The 27,710-nt window shown below is 40.6% G+C and overlaps 2 protein-coding genes across 2 annotated transcripts in view; one reads left to right on the top strand and one right to left on the bottom strand.

The window, feature by feature from the left end:
* Nucleotides 1-7,430, top strand: part of LOC112568491 (serine/threonine-protein phosphatase 6 regulatory ankyrin repeat subunit C-like) — a 51,980-nt gene extending 44,550 nt beyond the window's left edge. The window contains exons 6-8 of the mRNA XM_025245799.1: nt 289-713; nt 4,415-5,478; nt 5,795-7,430. Of these exons, the coding sequence (XP_025101584.1) occupies nt 289-713; nt 4,415-5,478; nt 5,795-7,430 (3,125 nt within the window). The remainder of the gene's footprint in view (nt 1-288; nt 714-4,414; nt 5,479-5,794) is intronic.
* Nucleotides 7,431-19,066: 11,636 nt separating this feature from the next.
* LOC112568490 (ankyrin-1-like) lies at nt 19,067-23,475 on the bottom strand. The gene is made up of 2 exons (XM_025245798.1): nt 23,424-23,475; nt 19,067-23,079 (listed from the first exon to the last, which is right to left on the bottom strand). The coding sequence occupies exons 1-2, from the start codon at nt 23,473-23,475 to the stop codon at nt 19,067-19,069; spliced, it is 4,065 nt and encodes a 1,354-aa protein (XP_025101583.1).
* Between the last annotated feature and the right edge of the window lie 4,235 nt (nt 23,476-27,710).

The raw sequence follows: 27,710 nt of genomic DNA, 5'->3' as shown, positions 1-27,710 counted from the left end.
GGACTTTGATACACGAAATGGTGGTGAGTTATAGAAAGAAAGATCACGTGATCTGGGTTTCTCTGCTGGATGCGTTGCTTGAACGAGGCGTTGACATCAACAGTCGAGACAGTTACGGCCAAACCGTGTTGACGGATGACGCGGTTCTACAGAGCCTTGTGGACAACAACACACCGGACTCACTCTTCAGAGTTTTGCTCCAGCGAGGTATCAGCCCCTTACATGTAGACAGCAATGGATGCTCCTTGCTTGTGTATGTTATCAATCATGTCCCATATATGTTAACAGCAGTTATCTCCCTTTTGGAACTAGGACTGGTCTCCCGTCAGAATCACGATGAAGATGAAGATGACGAAGAAGATTCAGCCTCACCGACAAGACTGGCAGTTGTAACCAAAAACATTCCTGCTCTGAAAATCCTGATTGAATGTGACGTCAGCTGTAACTCCGAGCTCCGAGCCCTCAACGCCGAGTATCTGCTGAAAAAAGCCCAAGACGCAGAGAGGAACGAACCCTCAGATCGCCTCAAACAAATCTGCTTGATTCTGGAGCAGGCAGCCACTCAGCCCCGATCTCTGCAGTCTCTCTGTCGGGTCGCAGTGTGTCGCTGTATACCGTGCGGACTGAGCAGACGAGACATGGTTCAGTCCCTCCTCATTCCCAAAGTGGTGCAAAACTATCTCCTGTTTGCTGATGATATCTCTCATCCTGATGTACAGGCAGGACTTAACGAGGAGGCCACACAGATCTTGCACACTGATGATGACGATGATGATTATGATGAGGACGATGACGACGAGGAGGACGACTAAATGAATTTCTGAGGGACGTGCACATAAAACTAACATCTGATGCAGTTTTTGTGTCTTCCGATCGCGTGCGACTTCTTCAGACAGGACCAGGCAGTTTGTGTGTACTACAAACTTGAGAAACAAAACCTGTTTTCTACATCGTAGTACAGCGTATTGGGTCCGTTCAAACTGCTATTTGTTTGGTTTCTTTCATCATCCACCTTCGTGAACTACTTGTTATGAAGTCACATTTGTAAACTCCAAAGTCAGTGTTTGACTCTATGAAATCTTTAAAAATTCTCAACTAAGCGGCTCTCGATATGTACATTGACAGAACACGCTAATTACTTATCATTTTCTTTAAAAAAAATTATGTTGAACTCATGAAAATACACGAATGTAATTAAAGCAGCATTACATCTGTATTAGAATAATTCGCTATTCACACTGTCAACACCATCGCTAAATGATGTATGTAACATGCACACCATAGAGACTGCGTGCAATTTCTCTTTTACTTTTGTTTTGCTTTTTCTTTTTTGGTAAATATGCAAACAAATATTAATATAATATTGATATTTCAATAGTTTGATAAATCGATGTATATCAAAATAGATATATTGCTTCATATATTCTAATGATCTTAGAGAACCTATGCGCACATATTTTAGTGATTATGAAGGTACCCATAATGCTATAGTACTTTTTCACATACTTCCTTTTGCAATATAATGTTAGTCTCAGCTCTTGTTCTTGTTATTTAGTTCTTTTTTGTGTTTTATACCTCGTTAGTATTTTTTTAAAATTCTTTTATAGTTCATATTTTATTTGTTTGTTTTCCTGTCCCTCGTATGCTGTCATAAGTGATCACCTTATTGAGACAATCTGATGAAAACGGCAGATGAATGTATCCGCACAAACGATGAAAATCAATAGGACGGCGAAGAGGAAGACGAGGACAAAGACGTGTTTCCAGAACTCATCTCATCCCGGAAGTCATCGCTAATGGCGGTGTGACAGTCGTGGATGTGGGGTAGTCTTAACTTGCAAAAACCGGTGTCTGCCACAGAGGTTGCTAACAGCTTCTATGTCACAACAAATATTCTCAATCGAAGGAAACACTCAAACAGCTGACACTTTATTCAAAGATGCGAGTGTTACGTTTTAGTACACGTTAGTAAACGAACACAAAAATATAACTGCTAGTTCTCTCTCTCTCTCCACTTCAAAGCTGCACCGACTCGCCATCTACAACCAACAGATAAAGCTGACTCCCATGTGTTTCTATTCTTCAACCCAAACTTCCAGATGTTAACCACCAACTACTTGACACAACGCGTCTGACGCGAATACCTAATTTCGTAACATAATGACGTCAATACCTCATTTCGTAACATAATGACGTCAATACCTCATTTCGTAACATAATGACGTCAATACCTAATTTCGTAACAGCGAGCACTCCACTCACTGAAGTCTGCCAATACATTGTACGGATAACAACACAATGAAACAGAGAAGACAGCCATACACATTTACATTTTATTTATGTAGTTTCTTCACGCCTGGCTGATTCTACCCGGCATAATGCTTCCCTAAAAACCTGTTGCACACAAAAGTCTCTTTAATTTCTGGTATTTCTAGTGGGGGATCAGTTTGAACCTAGAATTTCAACTGTCGACGATTTTATGTCCCACCTAAAGTTACACATGACTTCATCCGGGACCCTTTTTGTCAAGATTTTCTTTATGTTTATTGTATGGTTGACTGTCGGTTCATTTGTGAACATTCGTGTTCAGCGCATTGAGCTGGTATCCACACGAATAAATTATAATAATCATAATAAAGTTTATTTATACAGCGCTGTATCCCAGTATCAAAGGCAGGCTCAAGGTGCTTTACAAAAAGAAAACCTCGGTCTCAAAAGCAAATAGTGCATTGCGATTCATCATAGAATAGCTACTCATGTTGAAAAAAGTTATCAATGCAATATACTGTATCTACAGCCTTGGTGAAGCAAGAACCTGTTAAATGGATTTTCAATGTTCGATATTTTCTTTTCTTCAATTTATTGACAATAAAGAATCTCAAAGCTACTGCTAGGAGAGAGCATATAATGATAGCTTTCATCGTGGTTGAATTGATGTCACAGAGATATGTATATACAGGTCAGGTCAGTAGATTGAAGCATTGCTCTTTGGTGTTTGTTTGTCTCTTGTTTTCACTACAGACCTTCGTAGTCAACGTCAGTCACAAACATGGAGGTGGACGGTGACACTTCGAGCTGGAAGTTCGCTCCCGTCGACACAAGGATTCAGAACCACGGACATGGTCATAGAACCCTGCATGTTGTACTTGCATGGTCTGTCCTACAGTGTGTACAAGTCACTTTTTACATGTGTCTTTTCCTTCTAGATGGACAAGTGTTTTTATTTTCTGTTACTGATGATTTCAAGATCATCTAAAATTCCACTTTACAAAATAGTGTGTTGGTGTTGGACGTACCTTGTCACGTGCAGGCTGGACGTGTCCTTCCAACTTTCGACGATCACCTCCGTGGAGACCTTTGAGTGTCCAAGGGGAAAGAGACAATCGAGAAATCTGGTAAAACATCGACATTTGTTGTTTTTAAACCGTAAAAGTTAAGTAAGAGAGAAAAAGCACTGACTTGATTATCACACACGCGCACGCGCACACAGACAGACAACCTCTATCACACATTCTCTACTTTCTCTCTCTCCCCGAGCCTGCACTACTCATGAACCTAGGGTCTTTCATTTTGAGAGAAAGGGTTGTCTTCAAAGAAAGAAAGGTTTGAGGGAGCAGAAGAGGTAGCTTTGATTCAGCATGAACTACAGCACGCATTCTATTTTAGGCATATGAGTCATCAAGATAACAGTGTTATTAAACTTGATGGGTTGTTCAGTCCCTGATGTGATTGAATAGTGCACTTTTAGCATTTAATAGTATCATCTTACACTATCAATGACATAAGCATATACTTTGTCCACGTAAAGAGCAGGGTTATCACATTCCCCCACCTAAACCTGTGTAGTGGCGAGGTACGGCTTTATTTATCCAAGAGAGAAATTAGAAGCAGGTCAAAGAGTAATTTCAACAACAATAATACAAGAACAAGTTCACACCCGTGACGGTCATGCATACAGTCATGGTACAAGTCATATATGATGTACATTCATTCGCACGTGTAGCAAAAGGAATTTTAAGCATAAAGCAAACATTGAATATCTTCTCAATCAACACAAAAAGCGGCTCATACCCAACAGTCGTTGCGCTTGGACAATGTACATCCATTATTTCTATCGCAGGCCTCAAGGAACTGAGCGACCTGGACATTCTGGTGGACAGGACAGAGAATGTCTCACGGACAGCAACATTCAACATGGAGTTCTGACCACGTTCCCCCGGACATCATGGCGAGAATTGCAGAGACCTCGGAGCTGCTAAACTCTGCTGCTGAGGCTGGTAACTGGAAGCTGGTCAGAGAACTCATTTCTAATGAGCACAGTGTAGTAGTCGCTATCCAGCAGTCTTGCCTGTTACAGAAATTTGCTTCCCTTACAAAAATTAGTTATCAGCTTGTGAAAGACATATTAAAACAGATATTAACCAATAAGGAAAGCAGTCAGAAGCTAAAAGTCCAAGTAACAAATGCTGCCGTTGAGGCGGCAAGGTGTGGCAACTGGGACACCTTGATAGTATTTCTGTGGTCAGTAGAAGGTTTATTGGAAGATGACAGCAGCCTTCGGTCAGTAATACTGACAATAGCCGATAGTCAGACTCTAAGGGAGAAACGTTACCTCCATATAGACGTTCTCAGTGCAGTCTGGAGAAATTCAAAGCAGAGGATTCTGGACAGCACTGACAAGACAGTCCACAACATCTTGGTGCAGATGGCGGCGAAAGTCAACATGTGGTCACGTGTCTGTGACCTTCTCGTCACCAAGCCGGACCTCAACCTCCTCGACAGGGATGGTCTCTCAGTCCTACACAGACTCGTCATGTGTCCTGACAGCAGGTTCGACTCTCTTCTTTCCTGTCTTCTAGAAAATGGCGCCGATGTTAACCTTAAGACCGCCAACGGAGACACAGCTCTGCACCTGGCCACCGAACATCAGAAGTTACGCAAAGTTGAATATATTCTACGAAATAAGAATGCGGAATCCAAAAACAAAGCATTAGAACTACTTTTTAAAGATTGCCGAAACGTGGACGATAAAAATCGTGATGGGAAGACAGCGGCCATTCTTGCTGCAAGAATCGAGAACTGGCATTTCCTCAAACTCTTGCTCAAACATGGAGCAAATCACGACATTAGTGATCGGGACAACCGTAATGTTTTACACAGACTTGCCTTAGCTGACAGCAAACATGTAGAAGAGGTTATGCCTCTTTTTTCTCTTCTTAAATCCCGAGATGCAAATATAAATGTAACAGGACCCAGTGGCAACACCATCGTGCATTTAGCCGCAAAGAAGAAGAACTGGAAGCTACTTCAATACTTACTGCACCTCGGAGCCTGTATAAACTCTCATAATCATGAAGGTTTCACAGTTATACACATCCTTGCATCTGACCACTTGTTAGAAACTGATCACACAAAGGTATTGTCTATCCTTGACCTTCTTCTCGAGAAAGGAGCTGACCTGTCTTCCCTGCTCACAGGGTAACACGGCGCTCCACCTGGCGGTCAGATACGAAAACTGGGTCATGGTCAAATATTTAGTTCAGCAAGGGTTAACCACTGATGATTTTTGGATCATTCAAAAGCTAGTTCAGTGTGGAAATGAGACCCATGAGACATACCCACTCTTTAGTCTTCTTTATAAAAAGGAATTCTCAAACGTCCGAAATGCTTCTGGTGACTCCCTTTTGCAACTCGCAGCCAAGCATGAGAAGTGGAACATTGTAGAACACATCTTGAGGCACGAGGGAGGGAATGTTAATGAGTTAGACAGTGAGAGGTGCAATGTTCTTCACAGAATGGCTACCAGCCGAGGAGAAACCTTTAAGAAAGGTCAGAATCATCGTAAGGTCCTGTCTGTTTTGAATATGTCTTCAACTCTCGACAAACATGAAGTTTTCTGTCATATCCATCGGGCAGCTGCTGCGGGGAATATAGATGTCGTGCACATACTGCTCAACAACTTTGATGATGTCAACATGGTGGATTACGATAGGTTCACAGTTCTTCAGAGAGTAAGTCAGTCTTGTCTATCATCACCAGTGACTGTAATAGAACGACTTGTCAAAAAAGGGGCAGACGTCAATAAGGAGTGTCTGGATGGTAACTCTGCTCTACATCTCGCGGCAAAAAGCAACAACTGGCTGGCTGTCCAGGCCCTTTTAAGTTACGAAACTACAGCCAACATCCCCGACAACGAAGGTATGACAGTTCTTCACAGATTTCTGAGTCGGCCGGACGTGCCATGTGGATTGTGTTCTCAAAGTTCTCCAGATAATCTTCTGACCAAGATCTTAAAAAACGATGCGTTGATTAACCAGAGAGATCGCAATGGCCATACTCCCCTCCATCTAGCTGTTAAGTTTGAACATTGGGACAAGGTAGCTGCTTTGTTGAACAGTGGAGCTTGTGTTAGCGATAAAGACAACTCAAGATGCACTGCCCTGCACATGCTTTCACAGCGCCAAGATTCTCAAAATCTCGGTTGTAAAATGTGCAGAGGTTGGAAACTTCATTTAGACAGGTCTGAGCTTTTTATCGACAGTCAAATCGTCATTGATGATCGAGACGAAAACGGTAATACAGCGCTGATGTTATCAGCGAAACACAACAACTGGGACATCACAGAGCGACTTCTACAAACAGGTGCTGACCCCTGCATACTGGATAGTAACGGGTTGTCTGTCCTGCATGTTCTGGTTTCTGTAACCCCGAAATATGGCAACAGTTTGTTAACTCAGGAAATGCGAAAGAATTTTCTGGAACTGTTAATCTCACGTGGTGCTGACGTCAATGCACATGACCCAGAACGCAACACGCCGATACAAGTGGCTGCGAAGCACGGGAACATGGACATGGTGGAGCGGCTCTTGGAGTTTAAAGACAATGTCAACGAGACTGACAGCGAGGGCTTCACCTTGTTGTCGAAAGTCGCTCAGACCTCGTCTCCCAGATGTCAGCACATCGCCAAGCACCTGTTGAAGAAAGGTGCTGACGTCAACATGACGTGTCCTGACATCCAGACTTCAGGCACGACGACACCACTGTTACTATCTGTCAACTCCAGTAACTGGCCAGTGACATTATGTCTGTGTAATGCAGGTGCTGACATCGAGGCGTTCTGCAGTTTTGACCAAATTCTTCACCGACTTATGCAGTCTATTACTTCTGATAATATCAGCATTATCCTACTGCTGATAGGCCTTATACTGGAGGAAAATGAAGACGTTATCTTTCATCGAAGTTCGGAGGGCCAGTCAGTGATGCAACTAGCTTTCAATAAAAAAACTATGGACATTCTTGTGAGCTTCGTTGTAATTGACATACACCTGGAGCCAGAAGCGCTGGTGGACGAGATGTGTTCGAGTACCTGGCAGACTGGGGCAATCCGCTCGGATGATCCAGATTGGATTTTCCATAATACAGAATATTGAACGTACCTTTAACTTCATTAACCTACGTGATCGTAATGGGAATACTCCCTTAACATCCTATCAAAAGACTATAATTGGTATTATGTCAAATTATTCGTCGACTGTGGAGCTGATGTCAACATGCCTGATATTGAGTCCTGGTTACCGTTGCATAGATTACTCATGGCAAAGAGTGAAGACAATGATAGCTACTTAGAAGTTTGGGATCTCCTACACGAGCTCACTAAACTAGACAGTGGGAACATTTCAATAGGAGGACGTACTCAGTCTTTGGAGAGACCCGTCAGAAGGACATCGACGTCACGTGCCAACAACCTGTTTGTGTGTGTGTTCAATGCTCGCTCTGTTCGGAGAAAGTCCAGCCGTATAAGTAACTTTATCAAAGAGAAGCAGCTTGACATCATGTTCCTGAACGAGACTTGGTTAAAGATCAGAGGGGATGAGTTAGTACACGATGATCTGACCCCTGAGGGCTACTACATGAAATCCCGTCCCCGTCCAACCACAGGTGGGGGTGTAGCTGTCCTCTGGCGACGACACATCTTATGTCAGGTCGTCGAATCCTTGCCCTTCTCCATCACCAGCTTTGAAGTGATCCAGTTCACGTTGACGGATCCTGAACTCGTACATTTTTTCTGCATCTACAGACCTCCCCGAAGCCAGAAAAACAAGAACACAGTTTTCTTTGAAGAATTTCCCAAACTGTTAGAATGGTGTAGAGAGATCGTTTTAATCATTTTGCTTTTGTCTGCTACCCGCTATCTACAAGTATTTCTTTGACAAGAGCTGTTAAAACGACTGTCAGATTACGATGGTGTCATTCTCTGTCTTAAAATCTTAACTTGATTCGAGATAAACAACACAACAAAACGTGACACTTCACTTAAATACAACTTCCAGTCCTAAAGAATGTACCAACAAAACCAATGTACATCTGCTAAGTGTGCCCCCAAACCCGCACCTATTTCTCACCTCCCCGTCAGCCTTTACCTGTTCCTTTTCAAAGAGAATGTCGTATACCTGCTCTAGTCATACACTCAAAAGCAGTGTGTAAAATAATCACACACCACAGAGAACTGAATCAACTTGTTCAAAACGAGCCTGAAATACTCAGAGAGCTTTCTATTGAACATCCTTTCTTCCCTCCTCCAGCAAACAGAACCCATTCTACACCAGTTCAAAGCAGGACACCTACAACATCTATATAAAAACATCCGAACTCTTAGAAACAGACCTGATCTCACTCCCAGTTACTGAATGTGCTTAGTTATCCCAAAGTAATCACAGTAAACGAAGAAAGCAACTGACTCCAAGTAAACTCAGCACCGAGCAGACGACGCTGTAGTCAGCGAAAAAAAAAGGCCTTGACCTCTCCTCGCGAACGGAATAAAAATAGCCTGGAATATGACGTCAAGTGTCGTCTGCTGAGAGAAAGGAACTTGAACCAAACAAACAAACTGCTTAAAATCTGGTAAAGAGTAGCATGAGTTTGAATCTCGTCTATTTTAGTGTCTGTTCATGTGGAAAAGCTCAATGTTTTGTAGGATGTTGTGTTTAATAAAAGAAATTGCACGGGACTCTTTCGTTTGCTTCAACGAAGCCTCGTTCTTGATCCCAGTGCGATCTGATGAAATGATTTGGTTGGACATTGCACATAGCCATTGATTGTTATCACTAATATATCACTAATCCAACTAACTTGAGTAGTCAGCTTTTTTGTGGAGCAGTAAAAGAAGTATGTCAGTCGCTATATAATCCTCATTATTACTATCTTACCTTCTGATAATGACGGCAGACTATCTCATGCCTGAGCGCCACGTTGACAGCGATCACGTGTCATGATGTGTGTCTCTTGAAGAAATCATCGGTTTAGTCAGCTGCTCTTCATATTATTTATTATTTTATAAAGAAGATTTCAGACTAGTGAAGCAAATACGTTTGTGTTCTAAATAGGCAAAAGTTTGTTTAATAGCGCAACAAATCAATGCACTTACGGTAATTATATTGTTGATATCAAAAGTCTCATTAAAGTCATGTCGTCGTCTGGTTCGCCGAGACTAACTTCGCAAGAGCCTAAGAGTGAGTCTCGGTACTCGAACACATGTGTGTTAATGACGTCAAAATAATGGTCTGACTACCTATGTATGAGGTCAACAGAATTTGACGTCAGAGAGCGAGACATGTTTGATTGGCGCCAGGAGCAGCAGACGACAGGCCGACAATCATTTGCAGTCACACAAAAATAATATTTTGTTTTTGCTGTCTGATGGAGGAGAGCGTTTAAAGAAAGTAAAGAAGAGATCGTTTCTTAAAGTCAGTGAAAACCCGCTGAGAGACGAGTCTTTCCACAGTACTGCTCCTCTTGAAATTAGGTGAGATTCAGTGCAGTGCACCAATTAAAAAAGAACACAGGAAAAGAAATCTTGAGAGAAAAGTGCACTTCTTAAAGGGATACTAAAGGGAAAATTAAACTGCTTAGAAACTCGTAAATAGTAGGATCAATTTGAATCTCGTCATTTTATGTCTTGTTCATGTGAAAAAAGTTGAGGTTTGTAGTAGAATGTTTTTGCGTTTTAAGAAGAGATTACCACGGACTCTTTTCGTCTGCTTCGACGACTCTCGTTCTCGGTCACGTGACCTTATGACGTTTCAGTAGGATGTTTACATGTGAGACCGAACCATGCCTGCACCGATTGCCACGAAAAAAAATGGGAAAAGATTCGACATTTCATCATTTTCCGAAAAGACAGATCGAGCCTTACAAAAGAGTGTGTCATACAATAACAAGGCTCGATGCCCCACACGTTTGGGAGCCCAGAGAGTGGGAGGTGTTGGTGGCAAGCATTTTTGTTGACGATCAGTGCTTTACTGCCGGACCCGAAATTGTCCGAACAGTTAGATTTGGCCTTCAAGGCACAGCTTCTGCCAGATGCAATTCCGACCATTTTCAACACAATGAAATTTTCTCGAAAAAGAATGAAGGATCTATCTGACAGACGAGTTTCACTTGCCAAACGACTACAGCATAAACAGGTCAGTATCGGTGCTATGTACTGTTACTGTGTTTACAAAATGCACTTTTCATTATGGTAGAAAACATTACAATATACATATATTCAAAGACTGTACATATCTTATAAAACAATAACGTGTTATGTGGTACTTATAATAAGCGGGTTTCAATAGGTAAAAATTCATAGTACATGCATAATAAATGAAAAATGTCAGCATCAAACTGAAAGTGTAAAAGATTGTTGATTGTTGAAATCCTGTTGAAAATTGCTGAAATTGTTGAAAATGATTGTTGAAATCCTGTCACTTGTTACATTATTTTTTTTTAAAAAATCATTGTTTGCTTTTATAAAATGAAATATTTTAAATTCATATTTTTTGAAAAGACAGCTATTTGTTTATGAAATCTAAAAACAATAAAATTCATGTGAAAGTATTTCCTACATAATGAGCTTATCAAGCATAGTAGTGAAATCTATGTATGCAGTACACTGCGGAGTTAGACTTGATATTTCAAACATTTGAAAATTAGAGTAATATTAATGATTGTGTTTATATGTTGGATACTGTAAAGAATTAAAAAAATAATAGCTTGATCACTGTATAATCATACATGTTTTATTATTGTTTTAAATGTTTTGTGGAATGATTTACTTTATAAAACTTTAATGTTCAGACTATAAACAGTCAGTCACAACAAACAGTTCAACTGTGCTTAAATAAAGAGTCCAGACCAGATCTCAGCTCCAATACTGAAGGTAATGCCACTTTTTAGTTCATTTCTGCTATTACACATCTCTTTTATCTAAAATTGGCATGAATTCCACAAAACTGTGCCAGATATTTTTCTTTTATAAGGATATTCAAGGCCAAAATATGTGCAGTTTTAAACACTTAGATAAAAAAATAATTTTATATGGCTTTTATAAAATTTTTATTGTGATAAATTTTTTTCATTAATGAAATGAAAAAGAAGGAAATTGTGTCTATAAATGTCTGCTAGGTGTGATCCTGATATTGTAATATGGAGTCAGAAAATGAAAATGACACCTCAGAGTGGAATAATTCAGCAGTCGAAAAGAGCACCAGTAAACAAAATTTATATTGAGTAACTAACAAACATCAGTACTTGATAGTTTATATCAGGAAACATGCTAGCACAAGAATTTAAGCTGATATTTAGCTATAAAAATGATTTATGGTTTTAACTATGATTTTAGTCTCGATATTTGTCTCTAGGAATTCTCAGAAAGATGAACTGGGGCAACAATCCCTTCCTGGAAATACAAGAAAAATTTATCATCACGAAAAGAAGTTGGAGAGCATGCTGGAGTGTCTGCAGGCAGTGTAGCAAACCTTCTATCACAACTATAGATGAGTGTCATATCACATAGAGAGTCAAATTTATAACCATATGCCAAGAACAGCTCTGTGGCCATCATTACTCCTGGACATTCACAGCCACACTCTTTTAGCTTTCTAAATGTTCAACCTTTGACAAGGTACACAAACACACATGTGTCTCAAATGTCCACTTGGTTTATTGGAATCATAACTGTGCAAGAATTAAGAAAATTATGACAAAATACATTGTTGAAGCTGTTTGAAATGCTTACAGAGCAATCAAATGAAAAATTCACATGCAGTGGAACTTGAGGAAATAAAAAGATCTAAGCCACATGTCTGATATATTATGTGAAAGAAAGAAATCAGTCTCACACAGTTTTCCTTGCATTGATTAGTTTGTAAGAAAAGAAAGAATGAAAGGTAAATTCAGCACCCAAGGATTTCAGAAATGATGTTTGTAAAATAAAAATGCCAGATGATGCAAGATGTGTTTTGGACATAAGATAAAGTGATTCCCATACCTGATTTGAACAAATAAAATAAATTAATGTTAACAAAGGGAATTTTATTTTACAATTCATGTCAGATACATGATGCATCTGATATGAAGTGTGTCCAATAACCTGGATTTGATAAATGTAACAATTTCATATGTATAGGGAACATTTTCTTGACAATTCACTTTTAAGCTTTTACTCTACATTTTTTATGCTTCAACATTTGTTGTGGCCATCCTCACAATGCTCACAAATGACCAGTCTGAAACTGTGATAAATGAATCTATGTAATACACATTTAAACAACAAACATATAGTTAAAAGCACAGCATAATAAAACATATAAAGCAAACGTCTCTGCTTGAATTCTATCCATCGTTGTTATAAGTAAGTCATTAGTGTAATTATTCAACTATATCCCCCCCAAAAAGGCTGCAAATAGTATTATATTTAAAGTCTGTTTAAAATATTTAAATACAGATATTTCAAACTATTAATTTTTTAAACTATCCTTAGGAAAAAGTCACTTAAAACCCAAATTATCATATACAATGTGAAATTTCCGGGTGTGTGTGAGGAAAATAATAGCATACCAAATGTAATTTTATTTTTTAAATACACTACGAAGTGATTCGTCAACAACCAATGCCCAGTGTAAAGAGTTTGAGATGCATTATGTTTATTTAAAGTGCTTGAAGGTAAGCATGCGTTCACTTTCTGTTCCCGTGCACACAGTATGACTTACTTCTATAGTCCTACCAGAGATCTGTCCCTACCAGATCTCTGGTCTACTACTGCTTTGTGCTTCGACGGCTGCAACATTTTCTTCGTTCCTCCGAGGATGTGCAGTCGATTTTGTGGAGCTGATGCAAGTGGTTCAATTGGTAAAACTTGAACATTATTCATGGCCATCTCGATAGTTAATGACTTTGGAGACAACAAATCCAACTAAGAGACACCACCGATCACTATCTAGCAATGACCACAGACACTTCCTGTCGTTTGTGACGTCACAAAAGACTCGTGCTGCTTGACTCATCTCGGGGGACGATATCGTGGCTACTCGGCGGAAGGACCACAAGGGTCGATTTCACTGGATTTTTTCGATTTTTTATAACATCGGAAAACCGAAATAGTGCTAATAAGTGGTTTAAGTGAGAAACGACTCATTTATTTCTTCCTGTATTGCTCTCGTGCTCTGTAATTCTAACTAAATCTATTTTCGAAACGTTTGACTGTCGCCACAGCCTTATCACTACCCTTTAGTATCCCTTTAAGGACAAACTAAGCGACTCTCACAGCTTTTATTGCACTAAACAGACCACGCCAGTCGTTTATCATTTTAAAACTCCAGAACATATTTATGTTGATGTCCTAAAAATGCATAGCAGCATCAATCCTGTCTTAAAATAATTTTTCTATCATTTAGCCTTGTGTTGTTGGCCAAGAACAACACTGGGCGATGTTCATCATAGGCACACCATATACTTCGTTGTATTTGTAGCTTACTTTTATTTTGCTCTTTTCTTTGTATAGAATATAATACACATTGATACAGATATTCTAGAGATCTTACAGGTATTAAGAGTGTCACAAACCTGCTGTCTTTGATTTTAATTGCTTGAAGCGAGAACCGAATGGGTGGCAGATGACGAGTGAATGGAGGAGCGTGGGGTTTTGAACGGCCACGTCTTATTTTTCTTTGATGCAACAGCGTCTTGAGCGGCTCCACTAGATAAATGTTGAAGATTGAAGATGGCGCAAAGAAGTAGGCGATTTTTTTGGTTTTGCATGATCGTGTTCTGACTTGTTGACTTGAGAAATACCTTATTTAAGTCCTGACGAGACTGATAAAAGGTGTAACTTTTGGTTTCATACGAAACTGTTTAGTGAGTCTGCCTCCCCGTCTCATTTTTGAATTTCAAATTTTGGCTTTAGAGATACTGATATGCTTTTGAAATGATTAACAAATTGTAACGAGTGCACTTTTCTCTCCAATGTTTTCCTGTGTTCCTTTTAATTGGGGCACTGCACTGAATCTCACCTAATTTCAAGAGGAGCAGTACTGTGGAAAGACTCGTCTCTCAGCGGGTTTTCACCTGACTTTTTAGAAACGATCTCTTCTATTACTTCTTTAAACGCTCTCCTCCATCAGACAGCAAAAAACAAAATATATTGTTTTGTTACTGCAAATGATTGTGCCTGTCGTCTGCTTGCTCCGGCGCCAATCAAACATGTCTCGCTCTCTGACGTCAAATTCTGTTGTGACTCATAATACGCTATTATACCTTATTTTACGTCATTAACACACATGGTTCGAAATCCCACGAGGACTCACTTGTTGCGATTAAACAACAACCTTTGTATTTAGACACAAAACGTTGTATTTTATTGTGCTTTCAATTGTTGGCTTTCGGCGCCTTGTCCAGTAACTAGGTAACGCAAGGTGCCCCATGATATTGGTAGACCTGGTCTTCATGCTGACGTCATTGTTTAAACAAGCTTCTGATAAAACTAAATAAATAAAAAGAACAATTTAAGCGTTGTTAACACCTTTAATTACTTCAATCTGTTTTCTGTCTCGTCACTCAACATATTCGACTAAAAGGTAAATCGAATAACAACAGTGCAACACCGCTTGCTCCAGCATGTACTACGGCTTGTGACATCTACCACGTAGATATCTTCCCCGGTCGCGTTCATCTTGCAGACATTGAAGACCACGGCAACAATGATAATGATAAAAGCAAGTTTCCTCATCATTTCGGCACTTTGATGTGCATTGATCACACACATACGCACACACACGCACACACGCACGCACGCACGCACGCACGCACACAAGGACATTGAATGCATTATTCGTTGGACACACGTCATGACACGTGATCGCTGTCAACGTGGCGCTCAGGCATGAGATAGTCTGCCGTCATTATCAGGAGGTAAGATAGTAATAATGAGGATTTATACAGCGCCTCACTTCTTTAACTGCTCCAACAAAAAATATGTATACCCAAGGCCCATCATCTGGTGGAGTCATTCTTTTTGTGAGAAATCGTCTAATGCATCATGTAAAACTAAAAGAAGTGCCATTTAATAAATAATAGTCGTAGAAGTAGCTCGTATGTTGCTAGGCACAGACACGGGGAAGTGAAATTTGTCCTCAAAGGACTTCAAAGAAGGAATATTCAGTTAGTTTTGTTTTCTGTAAAGTCCTTTGCTGACAAATATTTCGCACCCGGATAGAAAATCTGCCGAAGTAAGCATCAAATAATTTGGCCAGAGCTGCCCCAAGGAAGATGTCAGCAAAAAGAAACTTATCCTGTCGAGTAAACAGAAAACTAACTTTTCTGAGCTGTTGGGGCAGTGAACAGGGATCCGTCTTGAGCGATGAAGCTTTCCATCCTCAATTAAGACGTCTGACAATGTCATTATTTATGATCTGATCTACAAAACGCGTTTGAAGAAATCAAGCAAAAACAATTAGAATCAGAAAAAGGGGGCACGCCCCATGCATAAGTACACATATAAAAAAAATTCTAGTTTAGGCAAGAGTCTGACGGTCAAATGCTCATCAAACAGCGGCTCCGACCACAGGGATGCGGTTCCCACCTCCTGCTACTTGGAGACGACTGAGCGAGGTCATGAAAGCCTCCCGGCTTTGCGGGAATATCTACAGGGGCTGGAACGGCCAGCACCCACACCACCCAAGCTTTGATGGTGAAGGATGAACGGGAGTTCGGACAACAAACGGCTCCCAAGGGATTAAAAAAAGTCTCTGTAAACTTCTTAGAGCAGACGACGCATCATGTACAGTAAGAATAACATCAACCGTCGTCATCTTCGAGCAGGAAATTTGTTGACCAAACAAACAAACAAACAAACAAAGAAACAAACATCTTACATTTGACACAATTAAAAACGTTATATGAGGAAAAAGTACGTAACATTGTTTGTTAAAAATCTTCATATTTTGCACCAAGAAAGAAACAAAATTGGAAACGATATTAAATTATTTACCCAACAGCCAAGAATGTTTTCATGCCGAAGATTAAGATACACGCCCCTTTAAATGACGAATGTTTTTAAGCGTGGGAACCTTTTTTTCAGGTATTCCTTTTTTTTTTTAATAAACAATACATACACAAAGCATAAAATACTCTCACGTAAAACAATTTGCTTAAATAAAGTCAACAAACATATCCCTGGCAATGTACACAAATTTTTTCTCAACCTCTTCATACCCTACCATGCGAAAAGAGCAGCTGACAATAGCAACAGAGGTTGTAGTGGATTGTCTTTAACTTTTACCTGCAACTTACACAAATATATAAATGACGAATTTTATCATCTTGAAACAGTCTGAAGGTTTCTGGCTGTCAATGAGACACCACACTGTTCATTGCGATACTCATCACATTGTCATTCAACAACGAGAGTTCTTTCACTGTCATGTTTGCCAGACTGTTCTGAAGTTATGATAGCTTATTTACTCTTATGTCTGGAAGACTGTCCTGTAGCTCTAGCTGATGGTGATTCTCTCCACATTGCTACGATGACATGCGCGAAACAAATTATACATTTAGTAACAAAAAGATGTCACTGATGTTCAAAATATTCTCACGAAGTACAGCAAACATAACAGGTGGTGGTACAGAAATGCTAGAAATATGAATGTAAACACCAAATGATGTACATATGCATGCTAATGTTAATGGCAAAAATGAAAAATAGTACTAATATATGTGATAATCTTTTATTTCACTCTTTCAAACTCTTAAGACATATGTGATTAGTATGAGCACACTCAAAACATGCTCCGTTGGCATCATGCTACCAATTACAAGGCAATGTCACATAAAACATAGTACATGAAACCTCGGTTAACGAACATAATCCGTTCTGGAAAGTTGTTCGTTATCCGAAATGTTCGTTATCCGAAACAGTTTTTCCCATAAGAAATAAAGGAAAAAGATTTAATTGGTTCCCAGCCCCTGTTGACTCGCTGTGTACAACTCTGACGTCTGTGCGAGTGGCCTTGACCTGTGCATGCTGATGTTTGCGGGTGTGTATCTTGAGAATGGAAAGGTTGGATTACTTTGAATTCAGCAAGTCTTATCTTGAACCTATCATTATCTGGTATCATTAGACAGTTATTCCATCATTAGTTTTTTACCTGTATGTAAATCTTTCCAAAGTTAACGTACAAACAAATAACTGAAGAATTTACAGAAGATCTTCGTAAGTCTTTTTACGGGTAGGACTTTCCGACTCCAGCAGCCTCTGTGTTTATTTTCTTCTGTCTGTGAATATTTTTACTGTTAATGTTATTTGCGTCGCTATGATATACTTTAATGTGAAATCTGTATGAAAGACCCGTACAGTCATTCAAACGTTAACAGCGCTCCGGCTATGAAATATTTCTCAACGTGCAAGAGACATAAACTGAACCTGCAATGCCAACAACTATATTGAAATCATTCAATTCCAAAAACTCCTCTATATTAACATCATTAAATGCCACACAGTTTTCTATGCAGCAAGAAATCTTTGTGACTCTTTTTAAAACGAAAATAAAATCCCTCAATTAGAATTTGACAGAAGGTAAATTCTGCTCCATAACGACAGATGTTGCTTAGTAATAATGTAATAATGAGGATTATATAGCGCCTCACATACTTCTTTTACTGCTCCACAAAAAAGCTGACTACTCAAGTTAGTTGGATTAGTGATTATTAGTGATAACAATCAATGGCTATGAGCAGTGTCCAACCAAATCATTTCATCAGATCGCACTGGGATCGAGAACGAGACTTCGTTGAAGCAAATGAAAGAGTCCCGTGTAATTTTTCTTATTAAACACAACATCCTACAAAACACTGAGCTTTTCCACATGAACAGACACTAAAATAGACGAGATTCAAACTGATGCTACTCTTTACCAGATTTTAAGCAGTTTGTCTGTTTGAAGTTCCTTTCTCTCAGCAGACGACGCTTGACGTCATATTCCAGGCTATTTTTATTCCGTTCGCGAGGAGAGGTCAAGGCCTTTTTTTTTTCGCTGACTACTGTGTCGTCTGCTCGGTGCTGAGTTTACTTGGAGTCAGTTGCTTTCTTCGTTTACTGTGATTACTTTGGGATAACTAAGCACATTCAGTAACTGTGAGATCAGGTCTGTGTCTGAGTGCTTTTTCGTGTATGTGTGTGTAATCGGCGGCACGCGACGGTTCGCATTGATCCCTGACTTTGACCCAAACATTGATTGGCTAATTAGTAGGTCATGGCTGGGAGTGAGGGGGGAGAGGCAGGCTTGAGTTAGCGGGGAGGAGAGTGTCTAGGGAAGCTGCGTCGGGTTTGAGTCAGACTGAAGGAAAAGAAACTAAATATTATGAAATAAATGCATTCAACTGAACAAAAAATTATATTTTCAAAGATGGAGCTTAAAAACTAATCTGACAGGGATTTTTTGAAAAATAAATCTGCTTATTTTCTTCGTTGTTAGTAATGGGTGGGATCTCAGATTCAGAAATTCCAGGCGGCTAAATATGGTGACAGGGCGGACTTGAAACTCGGCACCCATTACATTCTTCGTCGTTGTGAGGACGGACGAATCAAGTTAATATTTTAAGACAGAGAATGCCACCATCGCAACAAGTATACATGGTGACTGACGGAGTTTGAAAATCTAGATATTTCTCAAGGGTATGCAATACTTTGAACAATCAAGCCCATAGTGAGGTCTACCCATGAGAGTCTTGTTTTGATTTGTTTCTTTTCTTTTCATCTCGGGGATGGCACGTTCAGGAAGCAAAGAACAGCAAAATGGTCAGACTTGAGACGGTCTGTCACGGAACAGGACTGAATTATATTCTCATCAGGTCGGTGCAGCACCCAGTCGATGATATGATGGGACGTGTGTGTTGGGTGTTCGACCGCCTGTTCAAATCCATACTTGGAAATGAGACTGCGCATTGACCTGGAATGTGATCGTGTGTCATATTGAAAATTGAAGTCTCCAAGCAAGACAACCTTCCCACGGATCTCTTTACACCAGTCTAACAGTTTGGGAAATTCTGCAAGGAAAACTACGTTCTTGTTTTTCTGGCTTCGTGGAGGTCTGTAGATGCAGAAAAAATGTACGAGTTCAGGATCCGTCAGCGTGAACAGGATCACTTCAAAGCTGGTGATGGAGAAGGGAAAGGATTCGGTGATCTGACATAAGATGTGTTGTCGGTAGAGGACAGCTACACCCCCACCTGTGGTTGGACGGGGACGGGATTTCATACAGTAGCCCTCAGGGGTCAGATCATCGTGTACTAACTCATCCCCTCTGATCTTTAACCACGTCTCGTTCAGGAACATGATGTCAAGTTGCTTCTCTTTAATAAAGTTACTTATATGGCTAGACTTATTCCGAACAGAGCGAGCATTGAACACACACACAAACAGGTTGTTGGCACGTGACGTCGATGTCCTCCTGACGGGTCTCTCCAAAGACTGAGTACGTCCTCCTATTGAAATGTTCCCACTGTCTAGTTTAGTGAGCTCGTGTAGGAGATCCGAAACTTCTAAGTAGCTATCATTCTCTTCACTCTTTGCCATGAGTAATCTATGCAACGGTAACCAGGACTCAATATCAGGCATGTTGACATCAGCTCCACAGTCGACGAATAATTTGACATAATACCAATTACAGTTTTTTGCTAGGATGTTTAGGGGAGTATTCCCATTACGATCACGTAGGTTAATGAAGTTAAAGGTACGTTCAATATTCTGTATTAGGTCGAAAATACAGTCTGGATCATCCGAGCGGATTGCCCAGTCTGCCAGGTACTCGAACACATATCGTCCCACCAGCGCTTCTGGCTCCAGGTGTAGGTCATAGCGACGAAGCTCACAAAGAATATCCCATAGTTTTTTATTGAAAGCTAGTTGCATCACTGACTGGCCCTCCGAACTTCGATGAAAGATAACATCTTCATTTACTTCCAATATAAGGCCCATGAGCAGTAGGATAATGCTGATATTATCAGGAGTAATTGAATGCATAAGTCGGTGAAGAATTTGATCAAAACTGCAGAGCGCCTCGATGTCGGCACCTGCATTACACAGACATAATGTCACTGGCCAGTTACTGGAGTTGACAGATAGTAACAGTGGTGTCGTCGTGCCTGAAGTCTGGATGTCAGGACACGTCCTGTTGACGTCAGCACCTTTCTCCAACAGTTGCCTGGCGATGTCCTCACATCTGGGAGACAAGCTCTGAGCGACTCTCGACAACAAGGTGAAGCCCTCGCTGTCAGTCTCGTTGACGTTGACTCGAAACTCCAAGAGCCGCTCCACCATGTCCATGTTCCCGTGCTTCGCAGCCAGTTGTATCGGCGTGTTGCCTTTTGGGTCACGTGCATTGACGTCAGCACGACGTGAGATTAACAGTTCCAGAATATTCTTTTGCCTTTTCTGAGTTAAGAAACTATTTGCATGTTTCGGAGTTACAGAAGCCAATACATGCAGTATGCAGGGGTCAGCACCTGTTTGTAGAAGTCGCTCTGTGATGTCCCAGTTGTTGTGTTTCGCTGATAACATCAGCGCTGTATTACCGCTGTCGTCACGAGCATCAATAAAGATTTGACTATCGATAAAAAGCTCAGACCTGTCTAAATGAAGTTTACAACCTGTGCACATTTTATAACCGAGATTTTGAGAATCTATGCGCTGTGAAAGCATGTGCAGAGCAGTGCATCCTGAGTGGTCTTTATCGTTAACACAAGCTCCACTGTCCAACAAAGCAGCTACCTTGTCCCAAAGTTCAAACTTAACAGCTAGATGGAGGGGAGTATGGCCATTGCGATCTCTCTGGTTAATCAACGCATCGTTTTTTAAGATCTTGGTCAGAAGATTATCTGGAGAACTTTGAGAACACAATCCACATGGCAAGTCCGGCCGACTCAGAAATCTGTGAAGAACTGTCATACCTTCGTTGTCGGGAATGTTGGCTGTAGTTTCGTAACTTAAAAGGGCCTGGACAGCCAGCCAGTTGTTGCTTTTTGCCGCAAGATGTAGAGCAGAGTTACCATCCAGACACTTCTTATTGACGTCTGCCCCTTTTTTGACAAGTCGTTTGATTACAGCCACTGGTGATGATAGACAAGACTGACTTACTCTCTGAAGAACTGTGCACCTATCATAATCCACCATGTTGGCATCATCTAAGTTGTCGAGCAGCATGTCCACGACATCTATATTGCCCGCAGCAGCCGCCGAATAAATAAGAAAGAAAACTTCATGTTTGTCGAGAGTTGAAGACATATTCAAAACCGACAGGACCTTACGATAATTCTGACCTTTCTTAAACGCTTCTCCTCGGCTTGTAGCCATTCTGTGAAGAACATTGCACCTCTCACTGTCTAACTCATTAACATTCCCTCCCTCTTGGCTCAGGATGTGTTCTACAATGTCCCACTTCTCATGCTTGGCTGCGAGTTGCAAAAGGGAGTCATCAGAAGCATTTCTGAAGTTTGAGAATTCCTTTTTATAAAGAAGACTAAAGAGCGGATATGTCTCATGGGTCTCATTTTTGCACTGAATTAGCTTTTCAATGATCCAAAAATCATCAATGATTAACCTTCGCTGAACTAAGTATTTGACCATGACCCAGTTTTCGTGAATGACTGCCAGGTGCATCGCCGTGCCACCCCGTGAGTTAGGAAGAGACAGGTCAGCTCCTTTGTCGAGAAGAAGGTCAAGGATAGACAATACCTTTGTGTGATCAGTTTCTAACAAGTGGTCAGATGCAAGGATGTGTATAACTGTGAAACCTTCATGATTATGAGAGTTTATACAGGCTCCGAGGTGCAGCAAGTGTTGAAGTAACGTCCAGTTCTTCTGCCTCGCGGCTAAATGCACGATGGTGTTGCCACTGGGTCCAGCCGCATTTATATTTGCACCTCGGGATTGAAGAAGAGAAACAAGAGGCATAACCTCTTCGACATGTTCGCTGTCAGCTAAAGCCAGTCTGTGTAAAACATTGCTGTTGTCCCGATCACGAATGTCGTGATTTGCTCCATGTTTTATCAGCAGTTTACATAAAGTCCAGTTCTGAGAGTCAACCGCCAGTTGAAGTGGCGAACGGCCGTTCTTATCTTCTCTGTCCACTTGGGCTCCATTTTCGATACACTCAGTAACAATGGTCTCACAGAGGAAGGAAGGTCGTTTTAGAGCAAGAAGGTGCAGGACTGAGCGCTGATGACTGTCAAGAACATTAACATTTGAGTCATGTTTGAGCAAGAGTTTGAGGAAATGCCAGTTCTCGATTCTTGCAGCCAGAATGGCCGCTGTGTTCCCTTCACGATTTTTATCGTCCACTTTTCGGCAAAATTTAATAAGTAGTTCTAATGCTTTGCTCTTGGATTCCGCAATTTTCTTTCGATATTTTTTCATAGCTCTCAGGCCACCACTTTTGCGTGCAAGGCGTTGTTGTAACTTCTGATGTTCGGTGGCCAGGTGCAGAACTGTGTCCCCCTTCGAGGTCTTAAGGTTAACATCGGCGCCATTTTTCAGAAGACGGGAAAGAAGAGAGTCGAACCTGCTGTCAGGACACATGACGAGTCTGTGTAGGACTGACAGACCATCCCTGTCGAGGAGGTTGAGGTCAGGCTTGGTGACGAGAAGGTCACAGACACGTGACCACATGTTGACTTTCGCCGCCAGCTGCACCAAGATGTTGTGGACTCTCTTGTCTGTGCTGTCCAGAATCGTCTGCTTTGAATTTCTCCAGACTGCACTGAGAACGTCTATATGGAGGTAACGTTTTTCCTGAGAGTCTGACTATCAGCTATTGTCAGTATTACTGACCGAAGGCTGCTGTCATCTTCCAATAAACCTTCTACTGACGACAGAAATACTATCAAGGTGTCCCAGTTGCCACACCTTGCCGCCTCAATGGCAGCATCTTTTGCGAGGACTTTTAGCTTCGAACTGCTTTCCTTATTGGAAAATATCTGTTTTAATATGTCTTTCACAAGCTGATAACTAATTTTTGTAAGGGAAGCAAATTTCTGCAACAAGCAAGACTGCTGGATAGCGAGTACTACATTGTGCTCATTAGAAATGAGTTCTCTGACCAGATTCCAGTTACCATCCTCAGCAGCAGAGTTTAGCAGCTCCGAGGTCTCTGTAATTCTCGCCATGATGTCCGGATGAACGTGGTCAGAACTCCATGTTGAATGTTCCTGTATGTGAGTCATTCTTTGTCCTGTCCACCAGAATATCCAGGTCGCTCAGTTCCTTGAGGCCTGCGATAGAAATAATGGATGTAAATCGTCCAAGTGCAACGACTGTTGGGTACGAGCCGCTTTTTGTGTTAATTGAGATGTTCAGTGTGTCCCTGTATAACTTTTCCACATGAACAGACAGTAAAATAAACGAGATTTAAACTGATGCCTCTCTTTATGATATTCTAAGCAGTTTGTTTGATTGTTTTTTCCTTTACAGTCCCTATAATTATAAAGATAGATTATTCATGTAAATTGCCCTTGTTGGGTTTCTTTATGGATATGCAAACTCTAAATATTTGGCGGTGAAATGTGTCAGAAACAGGTATCAGAAATGTAAAAGACGTTCCCCATACATTTTAATGATCAAACAATAAATGCATTTTTCCCGCCAAGCGATTGTATCTGTTCGCTTGAGAATTACCAGACGAGTAGAAATTCTGACGAGTTTCTATCAATTTCCTTTTTCAAATTTGAAAGGGCATGTAACTTTACATTAAACTTCCGTGTTTAATAAAAATACGACATAGACAGGTATTATTACTAACCTTTCATCACTCTTGAGGCTTCATACTTCCTTCCATACAGTTGACTAGAATGTGAAAACCGCCATCATGGAATCACACTGGCTGCTGTGTCACAATTGAAAAACAACTTGTGCGTTTGAAGCCAGCAAGAAAAACAAGAGAACCATTAGCATCTTTGCCATCAAAGTCAACATTTTGACACACTTTTGGCTGAGACCCTGGGTGTAGAATGTGTTTCAGGGCAGAGGTACTGCTGATCAGGTGATCCAGATGTTCTAACCCTTTGGTTCCATAGAGGAGATTCTCATTCTGTTTAACACATTGATTGATTCGTTGTACCTGTTATAGCCATCGACGGGTCGATTTTTCACAGTTCAAAAATCCTTTGATATGAATGTGGATGTAAAGTTAACATTACATGAACATTCCACACGATTCTTTACGGTGAAAGCCAGAGGGTTCAGATCCGGTTTGGCGAAAGTAGTTTTTGGACACAATGTCGTGTGTCAGACATTTTTCTATACCTATCTTTCTGTCAGCGCCTGGAATGCACAGGTAATGAAAACACCAGCCTACAGCAGACGCCATATTCCAGGCTATATCCGGTTTGTGGTGAGAGGTCAAGGCCTTTTTTCTCTGACTGCAGCAACGTCCCGGGTCGTCTCCTTGACGCCGAGTTCTCTGGTTCTCTGCTTGCAGGGATTTAGTTATTTTATTCTTTAACTGTGCTTACATTGGGACGACTAAGCACATTCGGTAACAGAGTGATATCAGGTCTGTGTCTTAGTGCTTTTTTAGTTTTCATTTGCTTTTATTTTGATTGGTCTTTTTAAATAAATTTACATTGCCGACACCTGTATGTCCTGTTTGTCCACTGAGAGTCGGGTGGCACTGTTACTCATGCGGGTGATCCAATGTGTTGAGTGCAAATGTGCTTGATAGTGCGTATCGTGCACTGGTCATAATCGATTCCACGGGACTGTACACACTGCTCCATGACTGACCCAGATATTGATTGGCTAATTAACAGGTCGTGGCTGGGGTTAGGGGGGGGGAGAGGTAGCTTGAGCTAGCGGGGTGGGGAGCGTCAGATTGAAGAAAAAGAAATTAAATATTATGAAATAAAGGTGTTGAAATAAACAAAAAGAAAAATATGTACAACGATGGAGATTAATGTCTAATTTGACAGGAATTTGTTGTGACCTGCTTATATTCTTCGTTGTTAGTGATGGGTGTTTACACTGGGTGGGAAGCCTCTCTAAGAGATCGAATGTTTTTATATAGATGTTGTAGGTGTCCTGCTTTGAACTGGCGCAGAATGGGTTCTGTTTGCTGTTCCATAGAAAGCTCTCTGAGTATTTCAGGCTAGTCTTCAACAAGTTGATTCAGTTGTCTGTGGTGTGTGATTATTTTACATACTGCTTTTGAGTGTATGACTAGAGCAGGTATACGACATTCTCATTGAAAAGAACAGGTAAAGGCTGACTGGAAGGTGAGAAATAGGTGCGGGTCTGGGGGCACACTTAGCAGACACTGGTTTTGTTGGTACATTCTTTAGGACTGGAAGTTGTATTTAAGTGAAGTGTCACGTTTTGTGGTGTTGTTTATCTCGACTTTTAAATAAGCGTACATCTTTGTGTCAACAGGGTACGTGTTTACTTTGTCTCTGTGGATCGACTGATATCGTTCATCTCGTCGGGTGGAGAATAACCCTTGGATTATTGCTGGTGTGAATCGGATGGAGGCTGAGCCAACACGTGATGAAGATGTTCATCAAACAGTCATTGACTCCTATTTTTAACATTTTTTTCAATAAATATCTGAGATATATGCTTGTTTGTGACCAAAGAGACTCATTGGTCGAAAGGCATCAGCTATGGTCTCACTTGTAGAGGACATTCACGACATTCAGATTGCCACCTGTACTCTACAGTACCTTTCAGACGAGGAACATGAATAAATCAAAACACAGACAACAATTTAAATTTTAAAAATAATATAATTAGAAATTTAAAAGAAACACAAAACAAGTCCAAATTCCCCAACCCACAGTTCGAACCCACGTTTCTTCCAATTTCTCAAAAATATTCAATCTTCTTGCCGACAGTACAGTTCCTCACAAAGTCTCCACTTGAAACAGCACAATTTTTTCACTTCTAACGTTCACAAATATATCCATAAGAAAAGTAACACAAAGTTTTCACTTCTTGAAGTTATTTTCAAGTCAGCGCTGGTCGGGAACCCCAGGCAGATACGAAGAATAGGAACAACAGAAGAGAAAAACACAAAACACAAAAGAAATCCAAAAGAAAACCTGGAGAGAAAAAACAAAATCAATCTTTAACAAATGCAAGTCATCTCTCAACTATTTTAAACCATATTCATAAAATAGACGCAAATATATCACACTCCTCAGAAATCTCCCCATTCTTCAACAGTAGGCACAGGCTCACCAAAAATCATCAGAAATACACACTCACTGAAAAATCAACAAAGATAGACACTCACCTCAACAGGTTCAATGTTAATAAGGATTTAAAGATACAAATCTTGTCAGGATTCTTTCAGTCCAGTCAGGACTACACCACAAGTCGTTCAAGACTTGTTTACAATAGAAAAACCGTCCGCTCCGGACGCACTGACAATACAGAGGAGACTGTTCTCTCCCGTCAACAAAAAAAAACTCAGTCACACCACACACATCCAAAACAATACTTCACTCTTTCCTTTGTTCTTCCAACAAAACAACCTATCAACACCAACTTAATTAAACATAGATCAGCCGGCCATCCCTGTATGGCGCGGCCCGCCTCAGGCTGTTGACACTTCCAACCTCCCCCTTCCAATTTCCTGTCCCCTTCCTAGCCAAAAAAAAAAACATTTAAAAAAAATAGCACAGCAGCTTTGTGACACAGATCAGAGGTTAGACAACGGAAACAAATATCATGGCATCGGTTTTGTAATCGAACACACTCTGTCTATGAACTTCCTTCATACACTGACTAACATCAAAAGAACATCTATTTACTGTTAACTTGTCTCCAGGCGGCTAAATATGGCGACAGAGCGGAATTAAAACTGGGCACCCAGTACATTCTTCGTCGTTGTGAGGACAAATCAAGTTAAGATTTACAGAAAGAGAATGACACCATCGTAACAAGTGTACATGGCGACTGACGGAGTTTGAAAACCTAGATATTTCTCAAGGGTATGCAATACTTTGAACAATCAAGCCCATAGGGACGTCTACCCATGAGAGTCTTGTTTAGGTCGGTTTCCCATGGACCCCACCCGATCAACATTTAGCAGTTCTTTCACTGCCGTGCGCAAATCAGAAAAAAAGTGTCGAGCGTAAGTGTATAGCTTATTATTATAGGTGTATAGCTTATTATTACCTGTAAACTCTTCTACGAGCTACTCCATTTCAGCTTTATTGATATAAATAAAGAGCGATTTAAATGAAAAAGAATTTCTGAATCTGACAGTCGTTTTAACGGCTGCCTGCTCTTGTCAAAGAAACACTTGTAGATAGCGGGTAGCAGACAAAAGCAAAATTATTAAAGCGAAAGTCTGCTTAATGCGTGAAAGAGTTCAACACGGTCTTTCTGTGACTGACTCACCCAC

The sequence above is a fragment of the Pomacea canaliculata genome, linkage group LG7 (assembly GCF_003073045.1).
Source record: "Pomacea canaliculata isolate SZHN2017 linkage group LG7, ASM307304v1, whole genome shotgun sequence".
NCBI classification, from domain to species: Eukaryota; Metazoa; Mollusca; class Gastropoda; order Architaenioglossa; family Ampullariidae; genus Pomacea; species Pomacea canaliculata.
This window is presented reverse-complemented; position numbering and strand designations above follow the sequence as displayed.